This window comes from Lupinus angustifolius, unplaced genomic scaffold, assembly GCF_001865875.1.
Source record: "Lupinus angustifolius cultivar Tanjil unplaced genomic scaffold, LupAngTanjil_v1.0 Scaffold_246_29, whole genome shotgun sequence".
Classification (NCBI taxonomy): Eukaryota; Viridiplantae; Streptophyta; class Magnoliopsida; order Fabales; family Fabaceae; genus Lupinus; species Lupinus angustifolius.
Window position 1 is genome coordinate 1 of NW_017727341.1, and position 21,485 is coordinate 21,485.

Consider the following 21,485-nt stretch of genomic DNA (forward strand, 5'->3'; position numbering starts at 1 on the left):
AAAGTGTCCCACATCTCTTTTGCATTTTGGCATTGCGAGACCCTAAAGAACTCATCATAGGATAGGGCCGATGTGATGATATTTTTGGCGCGTAGATTATGCTAGACCCTCTTGCGCTCATCATCGGTCCATAGAGTTTTAGGCTTGTCTTTAGGTTCATTGTCCACTAAGTGATGTGGAACAAAAGGGCCGTTGACTACGGATTCCCAAATATCCGAGTCAATGGCTTCTATAAAAATTTGCATGCGGACTTTCCAGTAGGCATACCCTTCACCACTGAATATAGGTGGTCGGTTAATGGATGAGCCATCACCACCAAACGGGTTTGTAGAACCCATTTTATTTCCCTTAGGATCACGAATACGCGGTTGAGCTAGCACTTCGTACTAGCTCTGATACCACTTGTTATGTATCAGTGGCTAAAATTCACCTAGAAGGGGGGGGGGTTGAATAGGTGTAGCGGTCAGAGTATCCGCTTTTCGAAAAGAACAGTTAATGCTGAAATAACCCCAGATTAATCGATTAACATAACACATTTAATCGATTAACGCAATCACTTTAATCAATTAAAACAGCTCATATTTTACAGACAGATTCAGTTTCCTGCACGACAATTAACCGACATTGAAACGAATATACAGAGCTTACAAAAATATCAGAGTTACACCAGTATAGTATAGAAACAGAATATAGCAATTAACACAACTATACAAAGTAACCGATTAAAGCAATAAAGAGAGAAAGAGAGAAAAAGGTCCTGCAACACGATTATTATCCTGGTTCGTTTGCATGTCCACTTGCAAACTACATCCAGGCCTCCCGGCTGATATGGGAGATTTTTCTTCACTATAATTGAAATAATGTTTTACAAGCAATTCTTCCAATTACAACACTTAGATATTCACTTGAAAAATAAAGAACCTTATTCCTTGGTTTGACTCCCTTCCTACCGCCCAAGAAAACCTTTCTTGCGGTGTAGCCCCAGCCAAGAACCTATTCTTTCTATCAAGAACACTAAGCTAATGAAGATACAACAAAATCTCGTTGGTGGTAAGACACCTTGAGATTCCCAAAGTTACAACACTTTTTACAACAAAAACATAGAGTAAACTAAAGCAATTATGATGCTCAAAATAGACAATTAAGATCTTACTCTAAAACTCTAACACAAGTCTCATATAACATGACAATGTATTAGTTGAAAACAGATTTTACAGAATACAAAATCTTCACAAAAACATCAATGAATGCATGAAAATGTGAGGTGAAATGATGATCTTTCAATCCTAAAGCATAGAATTCTCTCCTTTCTAATCTCACAAATGCAATGTCATATAGATGCAACAATTAACATGAAATATGCTCTAACTCTCTAAAAAATGCAACATGCAAGTTATGGCTTCAGTTCTGATAACGCAGTTTATAAAGAATTATTTCTGCAGCCCAATTAATCGATTAAGACCTTGGTTAATCGATTAACGTGTTTCAAAAATGTAACTGAATATGTTTTTCCAAGTTTTCAGTTTCAACAACTTTTTAAAAAACTTATGTTAATCGATTAAATCATGCCTTAATCGATTAACAACATATTTCCACGTGCATTTTCAAATTGCAAAACTCAAATACGTTATGCACTTAATTTATACATGTTCAACACTACGTTTATGCCTAGGATGCACAGATTACATGTATTTATGTGATGCATGAACATATTATAAATGACATATCTCAAAACTTAAAATGATTTAAAGTTTTATGCATATGAGACATGTATTGAGTTTACCTAAGCCTTAGACTCAACCTAAACTAATTACTAGTCTAAGTCTAATACCAATCTAGAGACTTAAGCATGTTGATTTGTTGATGATCTTCAAGCTCTCATAATCACAAGTTGTCCTCATCAAAACTAAACACAGTGAGAAAGCTTTCCAAAAGTGCTATCTTGAGATGCGCACTTTCAATTTAGCGGAGCAAGTGTACATGTCTTTGCCTCCTAGCCTCACATCTTCCACCCCTAACCAAGTTTGCAAAATACAGAAATCCTTATATGGCTTGAAGCAAGCCAGCAGACAATGGTTCACCAAGCTCTCCACCTTCCTTACAAATCATGGCTACTACAAAGCCAAGGGAGATCACTCTCTATTCATCAAGTGGTCTTCATCCACTTTCATCACTGTCCTGCTGGTCTATGTGGATGACATTATCTTAACTGGCAATGACAACACTGAAGCCAATCACATGAAATCCCTCCTACACCAAACTTTTAAAATCAAAGACCTAGGACCCTTAAAATTCTTCCTAGTCTTTGAAATTGCTAGAAATAAATCTGGCATTTCTATCAATCAGAGGAAATATGCCCTTGAAATCTTAGCTGACTCAAGACTTCTTGGCTGCAAACCCTCCTCTACTCCAATGACCCTTGACACTCACTTATATCAGGATCCCTCTGAACCTTATTCAAATCCCCTGCCCATAGAAGACTTGTTGGTAAGCTAATATACCTCACTAATACAAGACCAGATCTATCTTTTTCTGTTAACCAACTTGTCCAATTCATGTCCAAACCTACCATCACTCATCATCTTGCTACCATTAAGGTCCTCAGATACATTAAAGCCTCTCCTTCCCTAGGCCTCTTCTATCCTAGCTCTTCTCATCTCCACTTAAATGCCTACAGTGACAGTGATTGGGCCTCCTACCCTGACACTAGAAGATCAACCACTGGCTTCTGCATCTACTTAGGGAACTCATTAATATCCTGGAAATCAAAGAAACAAAGAACTGTTTCTAGGAGTTCCTGTGAGGCAGAGTACAGAGCCTTAGCCATCACTTCTTCTGAGATCACTTGGTTAACTTTATGTTATTTATTTACTGTATTTACATATCACTCCTGGTTCCTTATATTGTGATAATCAATCTGCCATACACATTGCTACTAATCCTGTTTTCCCTGAAAGAACAAAGCATATTGAACTAGATTGTCATACTATAAGAGAAAAATGTGGCAGAGGCTTGGTAAAACTTCTGCCCATCAAATCTTCCCTTCAACTTGCAGATGCTCTTACAAAACCATTGGGCCCTAAAGACTACTCAACTATCCATCTCAAGTTGGGTCTACTCAACATTTGTGCCCCAGCTTGTGGGGGGTGTTAGACAATGAAGATGAGCATTCTGCCCGAGCCAAGGCCAAGTAAGACCAGAGCCTATCCACTCCAGCACACAGGCCTAGCCAGGCCAAGGCCAGTCTACACTAGCAAGGCCAACGCATGCCTATTCACACCAGCATACAAAGCCACAATAAGAGCACAACCAACCAAATCAGCAGGCCATAAGTAGAGCATGGCCAAGCCAATCAAGTCAGTAGGCCACAAGCAGAGCAGGGCCAAGCCTACCAAGTCAGCAGGCCACAAGCAGATCAGGGCCAAGCCAACCAAGGGCCATGAAGGCCACCATACCAAGGCCAAGCAGAGGCCACAGGCACGAGCATAGCAGGGCCATCAAGGCCACCATACCAAGGCCAAGCAGAGGCCACGAACACGAGCATAGCAGGGCCATCAAGGCCCCTACACCAAGGCCAACTCAGCCAAATCACACACCATTCGTTGCAGCACACGATAACTTGTGCCACAAGCAACCGCCCTTAATCTTTCTATTTTAGCATCTTTTAGTTAGTTAGTTAATTATTCTCTTTCCTATATAACTAGTATTTGTTTAATCCTTGATAATTAATAAAAATTCATTCACTTTAATCAACTAAGATTCTCTTGCATTCTTGTTTACTTCTTTATTCCTTCTCAATTAAGAAGTGTTATTCACTTTCTTCTCATTCAAGGAAGATTATATCTTCACATTCTTTTAATTATAACATAATATTGCGTGCCTTTTAAGTCAAGGCATTTTATTCTTATAACTTATTTTATTTTATTCTTAAATATGATCTCCATAGGAACGAAGATCATTATTATGATATCAAAATGTATGAAGTAGTTTTATTCTTATGATCTCCATTTTGAATTAAAGTGGTTTTATTTTTTTTAATAATTGCATAATACATAAACTTAATTACAGCAAAAACACATACAAAAGTATCAAGCATAACACTTAAGATTAAGAAAAAGCCAAAAATAATTGAGAGAAATAAAAATGATTATGTTATCAAGGAAAAAGGAAATAAAAATATAATATGAGGAAATAAAAGCTAAATTATAACATGAAATTAGTATTCTACATATGTCTTTGTCCTAAAAAAGCACATTGTTTATAACAACTGAAAAATTAAGAATACAAGACATAACACCAATAATGGATCTACAGTAACTTTAAACATGACAAAGAAGTATGACTTTCATATACTGTCTTTTTTAAGAAATTAGTATAAACTAATTTAAAACTCTTAATAAATGTATTAGTTCTTTTAGGTTTGAGCACACTTAGTCTTTCATTATTCAGGCATTGAAGAAAAAAATGAAAGCACTCCAACTATCTCCCTCCCATTCAATCCTACTAATCAAAAACCAAATCCAATATATTGCAACTATCGCACCTTGATAGTGACATAAAAGAATAACTAAGAAATTTACTATTTTACCAACCATAAATTATACTGAGATTATTTCTATTCTATCATCTATCTCAAACTGCAGAAACCTTTTAAAATTCTCTTAAACCTTCTATATAGCTTTTATAATCAAAATCATGTTATGTATGCATAAAAAGAGAAACGAAACAACCCTCTTGAAGATTACTCTCAGCCATCAATATTTGAAAACTCATCAGTTACTTTGATGTTAGACTATTGTAGTCACTAAGAACAGTTATATTAAACCATTATCATATTAAGGAGAAAAAGTCACATTTCTGGATTCCACTAACTAGGTGACAACAGAGTCATTCTAGCTTAGTCCATTAAATAACCATGTAAATTTCTTCCATAATATTTGCAACTAAAATGGAATTGGTGAAGAAAGAAACCAAGTAGGATATGTAGGCTACAGATGTTGGTTTATGGAAGAACTATTTTAACAGTTTTAAGATCATATACGATTTTCAGGTCTAATAGCTTCCTTTTGGTTATAGTAAAAAGGATCTTAATACATAATTGTAGCTTATAAAATAAGGTTTTCCATACAAAATAACTTCCTTCAAGTATCGTCCCAAATTCTTCGCACTTCCCTCGATAAAGTTAATTGACCAATATCAACCTACCCACCAACATGAAAAATCACATAGATGTATATCAGGAAATATAACGATAGTGTACTTTAGTAGCGGAGTCAGGAATCTGCATTCATTTATGTTCCTTAAATTTTGTTGTTTTTCACATTGTTACTTGCTAGAAACTTTCGCACTAATCTATTTATTATCTAAAGTCCTTACATGTAATGATTTAAAACAATTATGCAGAAACAACAATTTCAAACTGAAGTTTAATTTATTGAGATTCAAAATCAACAATCTTATTTATTTCGTTAAGATTTATCACTTCAAATTATTGTTTCACATTTATTTTATGCTTTTATATTATAATTATTTTGACTTACATGATTATTTCTTGCTTTAACTCATACAAGTAATACAACTTTAATATTTATATTGTATTATTAAGCTAAAACATGTCTCTATTTATCTTACAATTTAGGTCTTTCATTTAACTATAAATATTAAATATGTTTTTAAAGTCAACACGAATGAGCAGAAGAAGTTGTCTATACCACTTTTCTATACCACTTCTATGTGTCACAAATTACAAATTGACATATCAATTAAAGTTATAAAATAATAAGTAACCAAAGTTAACAAAAGATAATTGTAAATTCCTTCTTAACCTAATTAAAACTATTATTTCAAGAACAACAACACTATCATTTTCTCACTGCTATGTAACACGTCAATTAAAGTTATGTTTTATTAAATATAATAGTAAAACTTTAATATTCACTTTTTTTTATTGAGTGTTATGAACTGTGACATGTAAGTAAGTAAAGATAACCATCTTAACACAAAGTATTATATTCCCTCAATAGTTTATTTTACAATTAAATATATAAATTTACTTGCAAATGAAAATAAATGTGGAAAGAGAAACTTAACCAATCATGTCATTGATAAAAAATAAAAAAAGATAGTTGCTTAATACCATTTACTAAAATAGATAAATAATAAAAAACATAATGTATCTAAAAATAAAAATTCCAGTGTTTGTAAAGAATATGTTTTGTCAAGTTGTATCATGAATGGCGTTGTTGGTCTTTCCCTTTAGAATCCATGACATCCATTGAGTTGTCTTGTGCCAGTTACTTGTGTTTGCACAAAATCTAAGTTTAGTGAACGATATTGATCTTCTTGTACAATTTTCCTTTTTTGATCCTTCTCTCAAGAACACATTTCAACCGTTTAGATGATCCACGAGATTTGTCTTTGATCTTCAATCTCTTAATATTATTCTCACATACATTTTCAGTATTGATGATTAAAGCGTCCTGAGTGTTTGTTTCCTTATGGCTGCCTCTAAGACATGCATCCACAGCTTCCATGGTCTTGATCAAACCATTGACACCTATTTTATACACTTCTTCATTTTGTGTACCTTTAGTTGCTAAATCTGCACGCAACCTACACAACTATGTCTAACAGCTAGCCATTTTGGCCTTAGGATTCTCTTGGATGATATTGTGGCATATATCTTTATCACTTCCAGTTTTTACATCCTTAGGATCCTCTTTATCTCTTTAGTATATACATTTCAGGAATCCTCACTATGTTTCTTGATGAAAGAACTTTAAGAGAATGTGAACACAAGATTATGAAAAATTCAAACTTCTTACAACTACATGTCACAACACCACTATTTGTATCATACTTGACAGTCTGTTGAAAATGTTTTTTGTAAGGGATAACTTTATATTCAATAACATTTTATGCTCATAGAAAATATGCATACTACTATCATATGTGATTGATACCTAAAATTGATTCATCTTAAAAACTGCAGGAGTATAAATTGTTGATGCATGCCTTAAAATCTCCACATCAAATGGCAATGTTAAACATTTTTGAGTTGCTTTAAATTCTCTCTTTGTTTCCTCATAACGACAATCTTGAACCAACCTCTGAGAGTGATCAAAAAATCTCAATAAATCATGCTTATAGCTTACATATTTTTTGATCAAACTGTTCATGCTCTCACTACGTTGTGTGGTTCTCATATCATCACAAAAATTATGCCGCCCATAAACAAAAGCCCATTTTCCCTTCAAAACAAATGTTTGTTCCAACCAACTATTACCTGTTAGAAAAATTAATATGTAAAATAGATGAATTAAAAACATGTTCAAACACAATGTAATTAACATGATTAACACAATACCTTTAAGAACATACTTGTTAAGCATGTTATTCCAAGCTTCAATAAATTCTTCCTCTTCTTCGTACTCATAAATGCACTTACTAAAATCCATTCTAAATTCATGAAATTGTGCAAATATATGACAAGTTCCTTCATTGCATTTTGATACAAGTGCCATATACAAAGGTGGTGGCATGTCTCTGACCATGCTAATCTTAGAGCTTTTGCCATCACTGCATCTTGATCAGGAGGATAGTTTGTGGGTTTTTCGTAACATGGCTTTGGAAAAAGTATTAAAAAACCAAACAAATGTTTCAACTGTCTCAATCATACAACAATACTGCACCAAAGATATACTTAGCTTGTGATGATTGACCCCAAAAAACATTGCAAACAGATGACCTTCTCTATTTTTTCTATAAGTAGTATCAAAACAAACTATATCACCAAAATATGAGTAGTCAACCATCATTTTTGCATCAGCCGGAAAAATATTAGTTATTAAATCATCTTCATAAAATTGTATTGCATAGAAAAAATTAGGATCTTCTAATTTCATTCTTTGTAAATACTCAAGCATACCACTTGTGCCTCCCGTCCTCATTTGAATTGTTCTCTTAGAGCGTAAATAATTCATGTAATCATTTGAGATGAAACCAAGATTTTCACACCCACCAACTCGCCTAGCCATTAATTCACAACTTGTTTTTGGAGTGATTCCACAATTCTCAGCTAAATCCACGCAGCTGCTTGAGAAATGATTATTTTTCTGAGATCTATGCAAGTGACTCTTACTAGGGGTAGATGTTTGATGATTATATGATATTGTTTAATGTTATATGTATAAAGCATTAGATATAAATGAGTACATGATATTGTTCACTTACAGTGTGAAATTATGACATAAAACATTAGATATAAAGTGGAAAAAAGTAGTATAAAACATAACACGTCCACTGTTATTATGAGTATAAAGCATTAGCTATAAAGGAGTATTTGATATTGTTCACTTGCACTATAAAATTAAAGGACTATATGATTGACATACCTATTAAGAAGTGACTATGCATTGTGAAATTATTGGACACATAGTATTGGAGCAAGATTCTCTTTCTGAGCAATGAATTATTGTGTCAATGATACAATATTTTATTTGGATATAAGTTAAAAGATCATGGGTTAAAAGAAACCACCGTTATATTTTGTTAACTTTTGGTTAGTTATTATTTATAACTTTAATTGACATGTAAATTTGTAATTAGTGGCATAGAGAAATGGTACAGACAACTTCTGCTTAACACGAAGCAGTCCATGCAAATACATGAGTATACTACGAGTACAATAAGAAAATAAGTTATTATATTGATGTTGATTTCCAACCTATATTAATTATTTAACCAGGCAGATCAAGTTCATTCATGGGTGATTTCTAGATATAAAACATAACTATATCATTTAATTTTCTTATATACATTTTGAGAGTTGAGGATTTGTGATCCAATTATATTAATTGTTGAAAGGTATATGATTCAATTGTATTAATTTTTTAGAAATTATAGAATCCATTGATTGGTCTCAATATAGACAAATGAATTCTCAATGACATGAATATGATTTTATTTATAAAAAAATGAGGTAAAACATTACTACGAACTCGATGATACCGTATGAGGGACATATACCTCTTATAGACATGTTATGTGCACACTTTTAAACACGGATGCATATTTCAGGCAATTAATGATACATTAAAAATTTAATGTGTTATTATTAGTGTCTTTTATGTGTTTTAATTAATCTTGTACAAGTTATAAAGTTTCAGTTAGTAATTATATTAGAAGATAATGCCTTAAAGTCTCAATTGTTATTGTTTAAGTAGAGTTTTTGTACTCATGATCACTTGAAATATTATACTTTAATAGTTTTCTAAATATTGATAATGAGATTATGTTTACATTTTCTAACATTTTTAGGAGAGTGTTTATAGAGTCTTGGTTTGAACCAATTTGGAGCTAAATGGGCATAACAATTCACATATTTTGTTAGTTTATATTATCTTCCACCATGATTGAAGCTTGCTTTCTTTTGTCTTTGTTTTTTTTCCAGATTTTTGGGTTAAAGGTAGTTTAGGGTTTTCGATTTATTGTAATGGTATTTTGGGTATTTTCTTTCTTTTCTATTTTTATCCCTTTAGGTTAGGTTTGTCAGTTATTTCCGTTAGTTAGTTTTTCCCCTTTTAGTTTGTATATATATGGCTCTTCTTCTTCAATAAAATACACACAAAGTATTATCTTTCTTCTTTGCCTTTGGACTGCTTTTCTTCTTCCTCATGGATTGTTGTTGTACTAAGATAGTATCAGAGCATGAAATGCTCTGATTCGTCTTCATCACAAAGCCACAAACCGATTCCTTTACTTCCCTTTCTTTTCCTCCTCTTCAATCATTCTTGCTTGTGTTGAACACTCTCCCTTTCACTTAAACATGGCGAATCAGGCTTATTTGGATCTCAATACAAATCATTCAACTCGTTTTTCCTCCATTCGAATGAAAATCCAACATTGGTGTTAGTTACACCCTTACTAAATGGTAAAAGTTACCATTGTTGGGCTAGAGCAATGAGAACGATTTTAAAATCCAAGAACAATAATGGGTTCCTTGATAAAAGCATACCACAACCTCTACTAGAGGATGTTCTCTATGGTTCATGGAGAAGATGCATCAATATGATCCTATTTTGGCTCCAACGATCTGTAGAAGAATCCATAGTCAAATCCATTCTCTGGTTTGACACTGCTGCAAAAGTTTGGAAAAACCTAAAGTATAGATTTTCACAAGGTGATATCTTTCGCATTGCAGAATTTCAAGAAGAATTTTACCACCTACATCAAGGTAACCTCGCCATCTTTGAATTCTATACTGAATTGAAGACAATTAGGGAAGAAATAGAAACCTTTAGACCACTAGAAAATGACAATGAACAACACCCTGCCCTTATGGAAATTACAAAGAACAAGATTATGTAATAAGATTCTTAAAGGGTCTTAATGATCAATATGCTCTAGTGTGTGCCCAAATAATTCTAATGGAACCCCTACCCCACATTTCCAATGCCTTCTCTTTACTTATTCAACAAGAAAGGCAAGTAATCACCACTACATCCCCTCCCTTAGATATTGATCCTAAGGCTTTGAATTTCAATACTGAAACTAGCAAAAACGGTACCATAAACTCAAACTCTCAAAACAATAGAGGTAGGAATAGCCAATTCTATAGAGGAAGGGCTGGTAGATTCAATAGTCAAGGCAGACAACCAAATAGATATTACACTCCCTATGATAGAACAAACCATACCATAGAAACCTGCTTCTTAAAGCATGGTTATCCTTGTGGATACCAAACAAATAGAACTAGAATGATTAATCATGCCACAGGTTTCCCTTTAGACAACCCTCTCTTGGATCCATCTACTCAACAATTACAAGATACTACACAAGGCCCTACATTTGTCAAAGGATTCACTGAAGAACAATATCAAGGCATCCTGCACCTGCTTAACCAAAACAAAAAGGAAAACACTCGTACAACTATCTCAGTAATGAATGTCAACACTGCCTCTGCTAATACATGTATTCCTCATCCATCATAGCTTCTTGACACTAGTGCTACTTATCACATCAGTTACAATTTACATGTTTTTCTGCAACTAGAAATATATCCACTATACTGATCACATTGCCTACTGGTGACAAAATGTGTCAACCACTCTATCTGGCACAATCATATCATTCCATACCCTTACTCTTTTCAATGTTATTTATGTGCCTCAATTCCAAGTTAACCTCATTTCTATAAACAAATTAATTCAGACTCTAAAATGCCATTTCATTTTCACACAAGACAAATGTGTTATTGTGCAGAATGCTTCTAGGAAGATGATCGGTTCAGCTAAGCTTCAACATGGCTTATTTCAAATCAATCTTCCAAACTCTATTGTGATTTCTACTCAAACTTCTGCACAATAACAACATTCTCACATATTATAGCATTAAGACTTGGACAAATTTCTACCAATGTATTGAATTTAATTGCCAAACAAATTTCTTTTGTTTCCCCTTGTAACAATTCCCTACCCCCTTGTGATACTTGTCATCTTGCCAAACAAAAGAAACTACCCTTTAATATCAGTCAAACTTACACTACTAAACTTTTTGATTTACTACATGTTGATATTTGGGGGCCTTACTCTACCCCTTATATGTTTGGACACAAATTTTTTCTTACTCTAGTTAATGATTATAGCATATTTACTTGGGTTATTATGCTAACAAACAAGGGTGAAACTAGACAATACTTGATCAATTTTATATCCTTTATTGAAACTCATTTTGGCACTAGATTAAAAACCCTTAGAAATGACAATGGTGCCGAATTCCTTATGAACAAATTCTGGTCCTCTAAAGGCATACTCCACCAGACCACATGCATGGAAACCCCCCAACAAAATGGTTGGTGGAAAGAAAACACCAACACATCCAAAACATAGCTTGTGCCCTATACTTTTGGTCCAATCTACCCCAAAAGTTATGAAATTTTTCTATCCATCATGCCATACACCTCATTAATAGACTTCCAACTCCTTTACTAAAAAACAAATCCCATTATCAACTGTTACATGACAAAATCCCTTACTTTGATCACCTTAAAGTGTTTTGAAGTCTCACCTATACCAACACCATATTAGCTAACATAACAAAAAATTTACCTAGAGCTAGGAGGTGTGCCTTCATCAGTTACAAAGAGGGCACAAAAGATTATATACTTTATGATTTGACCTCCCATAACATCATTATTTCAAGGAATGTATATTTCTATGAAAACCATTTCCCTTTTCTAGCTCCTCAATCCAATACTACTCAAGACCAACCACCTTGCAGACCACACCACTCCCTTTCCCCTCCTTTAGATGACCTTGCACATATACCAATTACAATCGACCTGATCATAATTTAGACATTCCTATCACCACTACAACTGTACCTACTAGACAATCCTCAAGAATTAGAGGCCTTCCTTCCCACCTTCGAGATTACCATTGCCAATTAGCCCATACTCACTCTCAAACTCACATCGCCTCTACCAAAGTATTATATCCTCTATCCTCACTTATGATAAGTTCTCCCCCTCATACAAAGCCTTTTGCTTGACTATTACGACTACCATTGAACCATCTACTTTCAAACAACCATCTTTGTATCCTCACTTGCAGAATGTTATGCAATTAGAATTGCAGGCTCTTCAAGAAAACAACACCTGGACCCTTATGCCTTTACCTCCTAATAAGATCCTAATTGGATGCAAATGGGTTTATAAGACAAAATATAGGGCTGATGGAACATTTGAATGACACAAAGCCAGACTGGTTTCCAAACTCAACTAGAGGGAGTAGATTTTTTTTTTATACCTTCTCCCCTTTTGTAAAAATAACTATTGTTTGTTTAATTCTAGCCTTAGCAGCATGCAACAATTAGTTTTTAGAGAAATTAGATGTTACTAATGTTTTCCTTCATGGAGACTTACATGAATAAGTTTATATGACCACATATCCTGGTCTTCTTACTACCCCTAATACCTTGGTTTGTAAGCTGGACAAGTCCATTTATGGCTTGAAACAAGCAAGACGTGAATGGCATATCGTACTGTCTTCTAAATTGATAACTTTGGGCTATAACCATTCTAATGCTGACCAAGCCTTGTTTACTAAGAAAACCCCCACTACATTCACTATTATTTTAGTCTATGTTGATGACATGGTTCTTACTGGCAATAGCATACAATAAATTAATCTTGTTAAAATTGTTCTGGACAAATCCTTTAAGATCAAAAACTTGGGAAACTTAAGGTATTTTCTAGGACTGGAAATAGCCAGATCCAAATTAGGTATACATATGAATCAAAGAAGATATACATTATCCTTGTTAGAGGATGTAGGATCCCTAGCCTCTAAGCCTGTTTCAACCCCTTTTGATCCTACAACAAAACTGCAACTCCAAAAAGGCACTCCACTCCAAGACCCATCATCCTATAGAAGATTGGTTGGAAGACTCCTCTACTTAACAATCTCCAGACCTGACATCTGTTATGTTGTTCAACAAATCAGCCTTTTTATGGATAATCCTCATGACTCTCACCACAAGGCTGCCATTCGAGTATTGCACTATCTCAAAGGAGCTCTATCTTAGAGACTTTTATTTTCCTCTAATTCTCCTCTTACTTTTTCTGCCTTTTCAGATTCTGATTGAGCTTAACCTAGATCTCTTGGAAGTCAAAGAAGCGAAGAATAATCAGTTGATCCTCCACTGAAGCAGAATACAGGGCCTTTGGCACCTTGGTATGTGAGTTGCAATGGCTCAAATATCTACTCAATGATCTTCACATATGCAATCCTTCTCCAAATTGTGACAATAAATCAGCAATATACTTGGCTCACAATCCGGTCTTCCATGAACGCACTAAATATATCGAGATTGACTGCCACATTGTTAGAGAGAAAGTCCAGCAGAAACCGGTTCACCTTCTTCCTACAAAAACCACTGTTCAATTAGCAGACGCTTTCGCAAAGCCCCTACGCACTTCCGCCTTCAAAGATTTCATTTTCAAGTTGGGTCTCTGTGACTACATCGCCCACCTTGAGGGGGGCTGTTTGTGTAAGGTCACATTAGATTTTAAGGTAGACCAAATGGTTAAATGTTCGATTTTTTGGAGCGATATATGTTGAGAGGAACAGTAATATATCTAGAAATGGATTAGTTCCTTACCCATAAGATGAGAACATACCTTTGATTACACAAAAAAAATTATATTATCTAATATTTAATGAGATTTAAAGATATATGTTAAAATTTTATATTTTACGACTTCTATTGATTTGTACTTTTATTATTCTGTGACGAGTATACATTTTATGGGGTGATACATATGGCAAAACTTGATTTATCTTTATAGTTGGAAATAATTGTTTGTAGCTGTTCAACATGGTTTGCACTTACGCGTGGACTTGCAGTCATTTTGATAAAATTGGCTTTGGTGTAAGATATTGGCAATTAAAAGTAATTGCCTTCTTCAAACTAAGATGTTATTATGAGAAGAAAATATGAATATTCAAAGAATAAAAATCAATGTCACAAAATTCTCTTTGACACACAAACATGTTTAGGCATTTTTTCTCTCTGAATTTATTTCTCATAAGTACATTGCATATGATTATATTTACATACTCTCTATTTATAGAACTTACAAATTGATTAAATGATAACAACGTCATATGAAAATATCAAAATACATATAATATACTTTTGATAAAATTAACACCTTAACCAACTAAGATAATTAAATCATATAACATTGAAATAATTATCAATCTAATATTTTGACTAATAAATAAACATAAAACAACTTATAAATATTTCCCTCAATTTTCCTTGTTTAAAATCTAACATCCAACCCTTACATAAACAAATACTATATTTTGTTTATAATAATGCTTTATGAAACATAAAGATGATGAAAATAAATGAGACATCAAATATCATTCAAGAAAGTTCAAAAAATTTAATGTAAAATTAAATGGATTTATGTATATATTGTATACGCTGTTTTTTACATTGTTAATGAATCTCCACCATTCATATTAATATTAACTTTTAAACAAAACTATTATAAATCAATAGTATATAATTTATACTGTCAATACATAGATTTTAAATTCAAATTAAATAATAGAATTCTTTTGTCTATTAAACTCAAATTAAATTATGTAACTCTTTTGTCCATTATATATAGTCACTACACTATGAACTCTATACACAACAATACATAATAGCACCTAATCACTCTATACTTTGGCCAAATATCTATGGAGTTCTTCTCAGTTGCACTGTTCCTCTTTCTCTCACTTCTCTGCTTCTATATCTACCTTCATTTTCACACCAGAAAACACAACAAAGGTTTCAAAAACTTTCCTATTGTTGGTAACCTAATAGAATTCTTAAGTAACCGCCACCGCTTCTTCGATTGGACCACCCAAATTCTACGTAAATGCCCCACCAACACCGTTGTTTTCTTCATCCCAGGCAAAACCCATGGCATCATAACCGCAAACCCAGATAACGTGGAACACATGCTTAAGACCAAATTTGAGAACTACCCTAAGGGTGAGAAATTCATCTACCTACTTGAAGATTTCCTTGGTAAAGGGATCTTTAACACTGACGGTGAGTTATGGAAGGTTCAGAGGAAAATCGCAAGCTATGAGTTCAACACCAAATCCCTTAGAAACTTCGTCATAGAGAATGTTATGGTTGAACTCCAAACCAGGCTTCTTCCAATCTTCTCTAGAGCTTCTGAGAGTGAAAGGATTCTGGACTTGCAGGTAAAATAGACTCACAATTTATTTGTATTGCTTTTTTCAATATGATAATAAATGGTACATGATACACTGACGGTGTATAAAAGTCATAAATTGTCAATATATACATTTTTTTTCTATTGAATTATGTATTATATATATATATATATATATATATGAGTGTATTTGAGGTGTAAAATCCTTCTACAATTTTTTTACAAATGTTTGATACTAATTAAAGTAAGACTCCCTTTCTTCATTTTAAAATGTCAGGTTTTAGTAACGTCTTCTTCATTCGTTTTCAAAGTTCAAATTTTTTTCCAGCTATACTCTACCAATGATTTAACTTTATCCTGGAGAATAACTACTATAAAACGACAAGAACATGCCAGAAAAATGATTAACAATGTTGATAATCATTAATGCATTCAGTAATTTTATACTAAATGCAATTAATATTATATACAACATAGTTATTAAAACCAAATCTTATTGGTCAGTTCTATCGGCCAAATAGTCACATTATTGTTACAGTGCAGTAATTACTTGTCAAATATTTTTAAAATCTGTCATACTGACCAATTATAATTTAAAGTTACAATTTTTTATATAAATGACATAACTTTTTACATAAATATTATTGTATGGATCAAACACCCAACTACTATATTTATTTATACTTCTAAATTATGATATGCCACAAAGTCATGGTATAAATAAATAACTTTAAATACAACAAGTTGTATAAGGAAGTTGAATACAAAATATTTTACATACTTTTTTAGAAAGAGGTGTTTTATTTATACAACTAAGTTAAACACCTATGGTATTTTAATTTCTTTTTCTTTCTCATGATGAGAACAAAATGAAAGAAAAAATAAAATAGAATTCGAAAACGTTAAACCTTTGATGATTCTTTTATATAGAGTTGGGAAAACTTGTATATAGATATCCTATATCTCAACTAAATTTAAGAATTCCTTTCTAATTACTAAACATTAATGTTAATACACCGTAGTATATATCCCTTATGTCTTGTAATTTACTTTCTTTTATCAATCGGAATTTGGAAACAACATTTTCTTTTTTGTTTATTGATATAGTATTTAATATTATATTAAATATCACATTACAATCATTTACTGTATATTTAGGATCTATGGTTTCTCTAACAATCATAATATACCATATTTAATGTTCCTCAAAAATTTTCCTATTGTTTTTATCTACATTAATCCTTTGAAATTTGTTGTATTTATTTATGTATATAGGACATATTGGAGCGATTCACTTTCGACAACATTTGCAAGTTAGCTTTCAATGTGGATCCCAGTTGCCTTGGTGGTGACGGCACCACCGGGACAGAATTCATGTCGGCGTTCGAAGACGCCGCCGTGCTGAGTTCAGGGAGGTTCATGAGTGCTCTGCCAATACTATGGAAAATGAAGAGACTATTCAACGTGGGAAAAGAGAGAAGGTTGAGAGAATCAATTGCCATCGTTCACGAATTCGCTGACAAAATCATACAGTCAAGAATAAAAGCCAAGGATCAAAACAACAACACAGATCTGCTCTCAAGGTTTATCAAAGCAGATAAAAACTCACCAGAGTTTCTCCGTGATGTAATCATAAGCTTCATCCTCGCAGGACGTGATACGACGTCGTCTGCACTAAGCTGGTTCTTTTGGATCTTATCATCGAGGCCTGACGTGAAGAAAAACATCATTAAAGAAATCGAAATTATTCGTTCTCGAAATGGAGGACGAGCAATGTTTAAGTTTGAGGAGCTGAACGAAATGCATTACTTGCATGCTGCGATTTCTGAGACAATGAGGTTGTACCCACCTGTTCCAGTTGAAATCAAGTTGTGCCTAAATGACGACGTTTTGCCAGATGGTACTGTGACTAAGAAGAATTGGTTAATAATGGTGCAAACATATGCAATGGGAAGAATGGAGAGTGTGTGGGGAAAAGATTGCACTGAATTTAAGCCCAAAAGGTGGCTGGAAAATGGTGAGTATCGTACAGAGAGTTCGTTCAAGTTTCCGGTTTTTCATGCTGGTCCTAGAATGTGTCTTGGGAGAGATATGGCTTATATTCAGATGAAGTCCATTGTAGCTTCTATCATGGAGAGGTTTGAGATTGATGTTGTGGATAAGGATAAGTGTCCTGAAAATCTATTGTCTTTGACCTTAAAAATGAAGGGAGGATTGCCCGTGAAGGTTAGGGCAAGGGTGAGAGATCCAACCTGTGCTGCTACTTCTGGTGGATAACTTATATAGAGTAGAAGTAAAGTTATTTTAAAATAAGTTTGTTTTTGTTAAGTAAAGTTGGATGAAAGGTTTATTTGATATACAATATTGTCTTTAACTTGCTATATGATTTCAGCATTCTATTTCAATTTTAAGAAAAATTTACTTCAATTTATTATTATTTCATACAATACAATAGAAAGAAAATGAAACTAATTGGGGATTCTGAGGGCATAAGTAAGAGGGGAGGGAAGATGTTGAATTTATATATTATGCAAGTTTGAATTAGTAATACATATTTTACCTTGATTGTCAACGTTGTGTAATTCAAGGTGCATGTTGAGTACTAGAAAGCTTAGAAAGATTATTTTACTTCCAAATTTAGATATACGGTTGTTACAGAGTATCTTTTTTTCTTTAGTATTTATTATTGTGTATTTTCAAATTAGTTAGATTTGAAATATATCCATTTCAAAAACGTACTGAATATATAATCTAAGTTCTTCCTATATATAGTGGTAATGGTTGTTCAAGTATTGTTTCTGCATTTCATTAAAAAGGTAGGGACAGTTAGATATCAAATATAGAGAATTTGCCTGATTTTGACATCAATAATTGGTATATTTCTTAATTCGTAACCATATGAGACACTTTATCTTTATGTATATGGTTAGATTTTTCCTTTTATGGGAGAGTCATAGGGGCATTCCACATAAAATGGAAGTAGAGAAAAAGAATAATTATCAAGAAAATGGAATTGGGGGAGAGTATGATAAACTCATTAAAAAAAAGTCTGGCAAACTACCCAAAAAACACTTGCAAATGTGTGTGTATATACATAATGGACTTATATAATGGCCTAAGAAACTATTGTGAGATACAGAGAAACTGAATCATAAAGAATTCATAAAGAACTCAAGCACTTTTGTGAAGAGTACAATCAATACTCAAATTGGGAAAATTTAATTCTTTGGTGTAAGTTGACCGATTATTTACTTTAGTGTAACTTTTCTAAAATTTATAATAGAAGTACATATTTTATAGAGTTTGTGTATGTCACGAGTTCAACCTCTATATTTTTTCTTTTCAAAAGTCGTGTCTCTCATGCATGACTTCTGTTTTTTTTTTCTGTTGATGTAAATGACTTGTGCTTGCCATGCACGAGTTCATCATTTTTTCTCTCTCCTTCATAAGTCGTTCATGCATTGTATGATTTCATACATTCTCTCTCCTTCACATCTCATGCATGAAGTGTACGAGTTCATATTTTTTATATATATCATGAACTCATCATTGTTGTACACAATTCTCATTGCCCTAATTCCCTATATAAACCTCATTTTGTCCCATTTGTGGCAAACAAACATACTTCTTTCCTTAAAGAAAAATAGATTACTTGATAGTATATATATACATATTCCATTTAAATTGTGAAGTGTTTTAATCTTAAGGTAACTATATTATTTTTATTATTACCATTATTACTAGTATTATATTAGATATTGATAATTATTTCTTTCATGTAGATGACTATTATAAGATATATTGTTAGTGATTTTAGTGATGAGGAAGACATTAAGTTATGTGGTGTTAATGATGAGGAGGAGGTCAAGATTGTTAGTAGTGAACTCGATAGCATAACATATATTACCCCGTCATCATTTTTTCATGATACTAATTTTGAGGCTGGTCATGACTGTCATCCTAGAGCAACAAATTTAATGAATGATAATGATTTATTTGTTGAGTATAAAGAAGGAATAATAAACACAATTTCATATTAATAGTTCATTTGACTATATTATCGTAGAGTCAATGCCAAATAGATATGTTGAGTACTATAAACATTTTGGTGCAAGATGTCAATGACAAATTTGTGTTAATGTAAAATGTGGTATTTGAGAGATTAAGAAAATTAATGGAAAACATACATATGTATATTGTTTCTCAAATCACAACAAACTAAAATCATCAATCATTTCAAATTGTATTACTAATTTGGTATATGAAGACCTCGATATATCAATTAAGGCACTTGTCAAGAAAGTTGTAAGTCGTTTTGGCTATACAGTAACATATAGATACGCTTACACGGCAAATAAAATGGCAATGACCCGAATTTATGCTAACTAGGATGGATTATACAATGAGTTATCACGTTGGATGAACCCTATCCAAAATTTTGCACTCGATAAAATTGTCAAATATAAAGCATCTCATCACTTTGAAGATGATACAAAAGACTCTAGTAGTTTCATTCTTGATAGGGTATTATGGGTTTTCAAGTCACACATTAACGGATTTGCATCTTGCAAACCAATTCTACAAGTAGATGAGACATTTTTAACCAGGAATTTCATCACCTAATCTACATCGAAAGATAATGATATAGAGCTTTCGCAACATTTCTAACTAACTATCCATTCTCTTATATAGGACAAAGTTCTCAATTTCAATGATAACTATCATCTATGTTTGCTTCAAGTTCAAGCACACCAATGTCGACATATAAGTCGGAAGAATTTTATAGTCCTACTATACTGTCACAACCAAAACAAAGCAATGTTTATGATAATGAAGATAGTGATGATGAGGAAGAGGAGCAACAACTTACAAGAGGTGGTAGGGGAAGAACCAAAGAAATCCCTCCACGAGCTTAATAACAATTAAGATTTCTTTCACCATGCAGGAGAAAGTCACCACCGTGTGGCACTTCATCGCATCATAAACATTATTGATAATAATTAGAGATTATAATATATTAGTACAATTTATTATAAATGTTATTTTGTTAAATTTATCCTTTTCTTAGCCATAAATTTCATCAAATTACTATTAATTTTTAAACCTACCTAGGATGCCCCTTTAGTTTATTGTAATTTGGAATATTTGGCATTCTAGGAACAAGATTAGTTTTCAGAATTCTCAATTACATTCTAAAGAGGTGATAGATCTTACTTTTTTATATTCTTGGAATATCCTAAGTGCTCATTGTAATACCTTTAATTTCTCTTATTTGGAATGAGTGTTGAGCCCCTATAAGTGTATTTCTTCTTGTTATTTTTTTGTAGTTAGATAGGAGTACCACTTGTTCTCCTAACTTGTACTTCTTATTTTAATAAAGTGAATTTCTGATCAAATTTTGTTTTAAACCTAACCCTAATTAAAATTGTCTTACAAATTGATGAATTCATTGTATATAGAAAAGATATTAAGGTGTGGGTGGTTTTATAAAACAAATCCCATAAAAAGGGGAGTGGGTGGTTTTATCAAAAATCTGTTTTAGTTTTTTGGGATTATGTTAGGTTATTTTTTTTTATAAATACCTTGTATTAGGGTTAGTGCAGGAGGTTCCAAAAAAAGAGTAAAAAAATCCGGGAGAAAAAATTCCAAAAGTAGAGAGAGAGAGAAACCTCACAAGTGAAGGAGAATGAAAGATACAGCTACATGTTCCACTATTGGCACCGTGAAACCTCTACAGTAG

At 32.8% G+C, this 21,485-nt stretch overlaps 1 protein-coding gene across 1 annotated transcript; it reads left to right on the forward strand.

The window, feature by feature from the left end:
• The first annotated feature begins 15,169 nt into the window (after nt 1-15,169).
• Nucleotides 15,170-18,022, forward strand: LOC109340782 (cytochrome P450 94A1-like). The gene is made up of 2 exons (XM_019578521.1): nt 15,170-15,773; nt 17,021-18,022. Exons 1-2 carry the CDS (start codon nt 15,258-15,260, stop codon nt 18,020-18,022), a joined length of 1,518 nt encoding a protein of 505 aa, XP_019434066.1. The 5' UTR covers nt 15,170-15,257.
• Nucleotides 18,023-21,485: the final 3,463 nt, after the last annotated feature.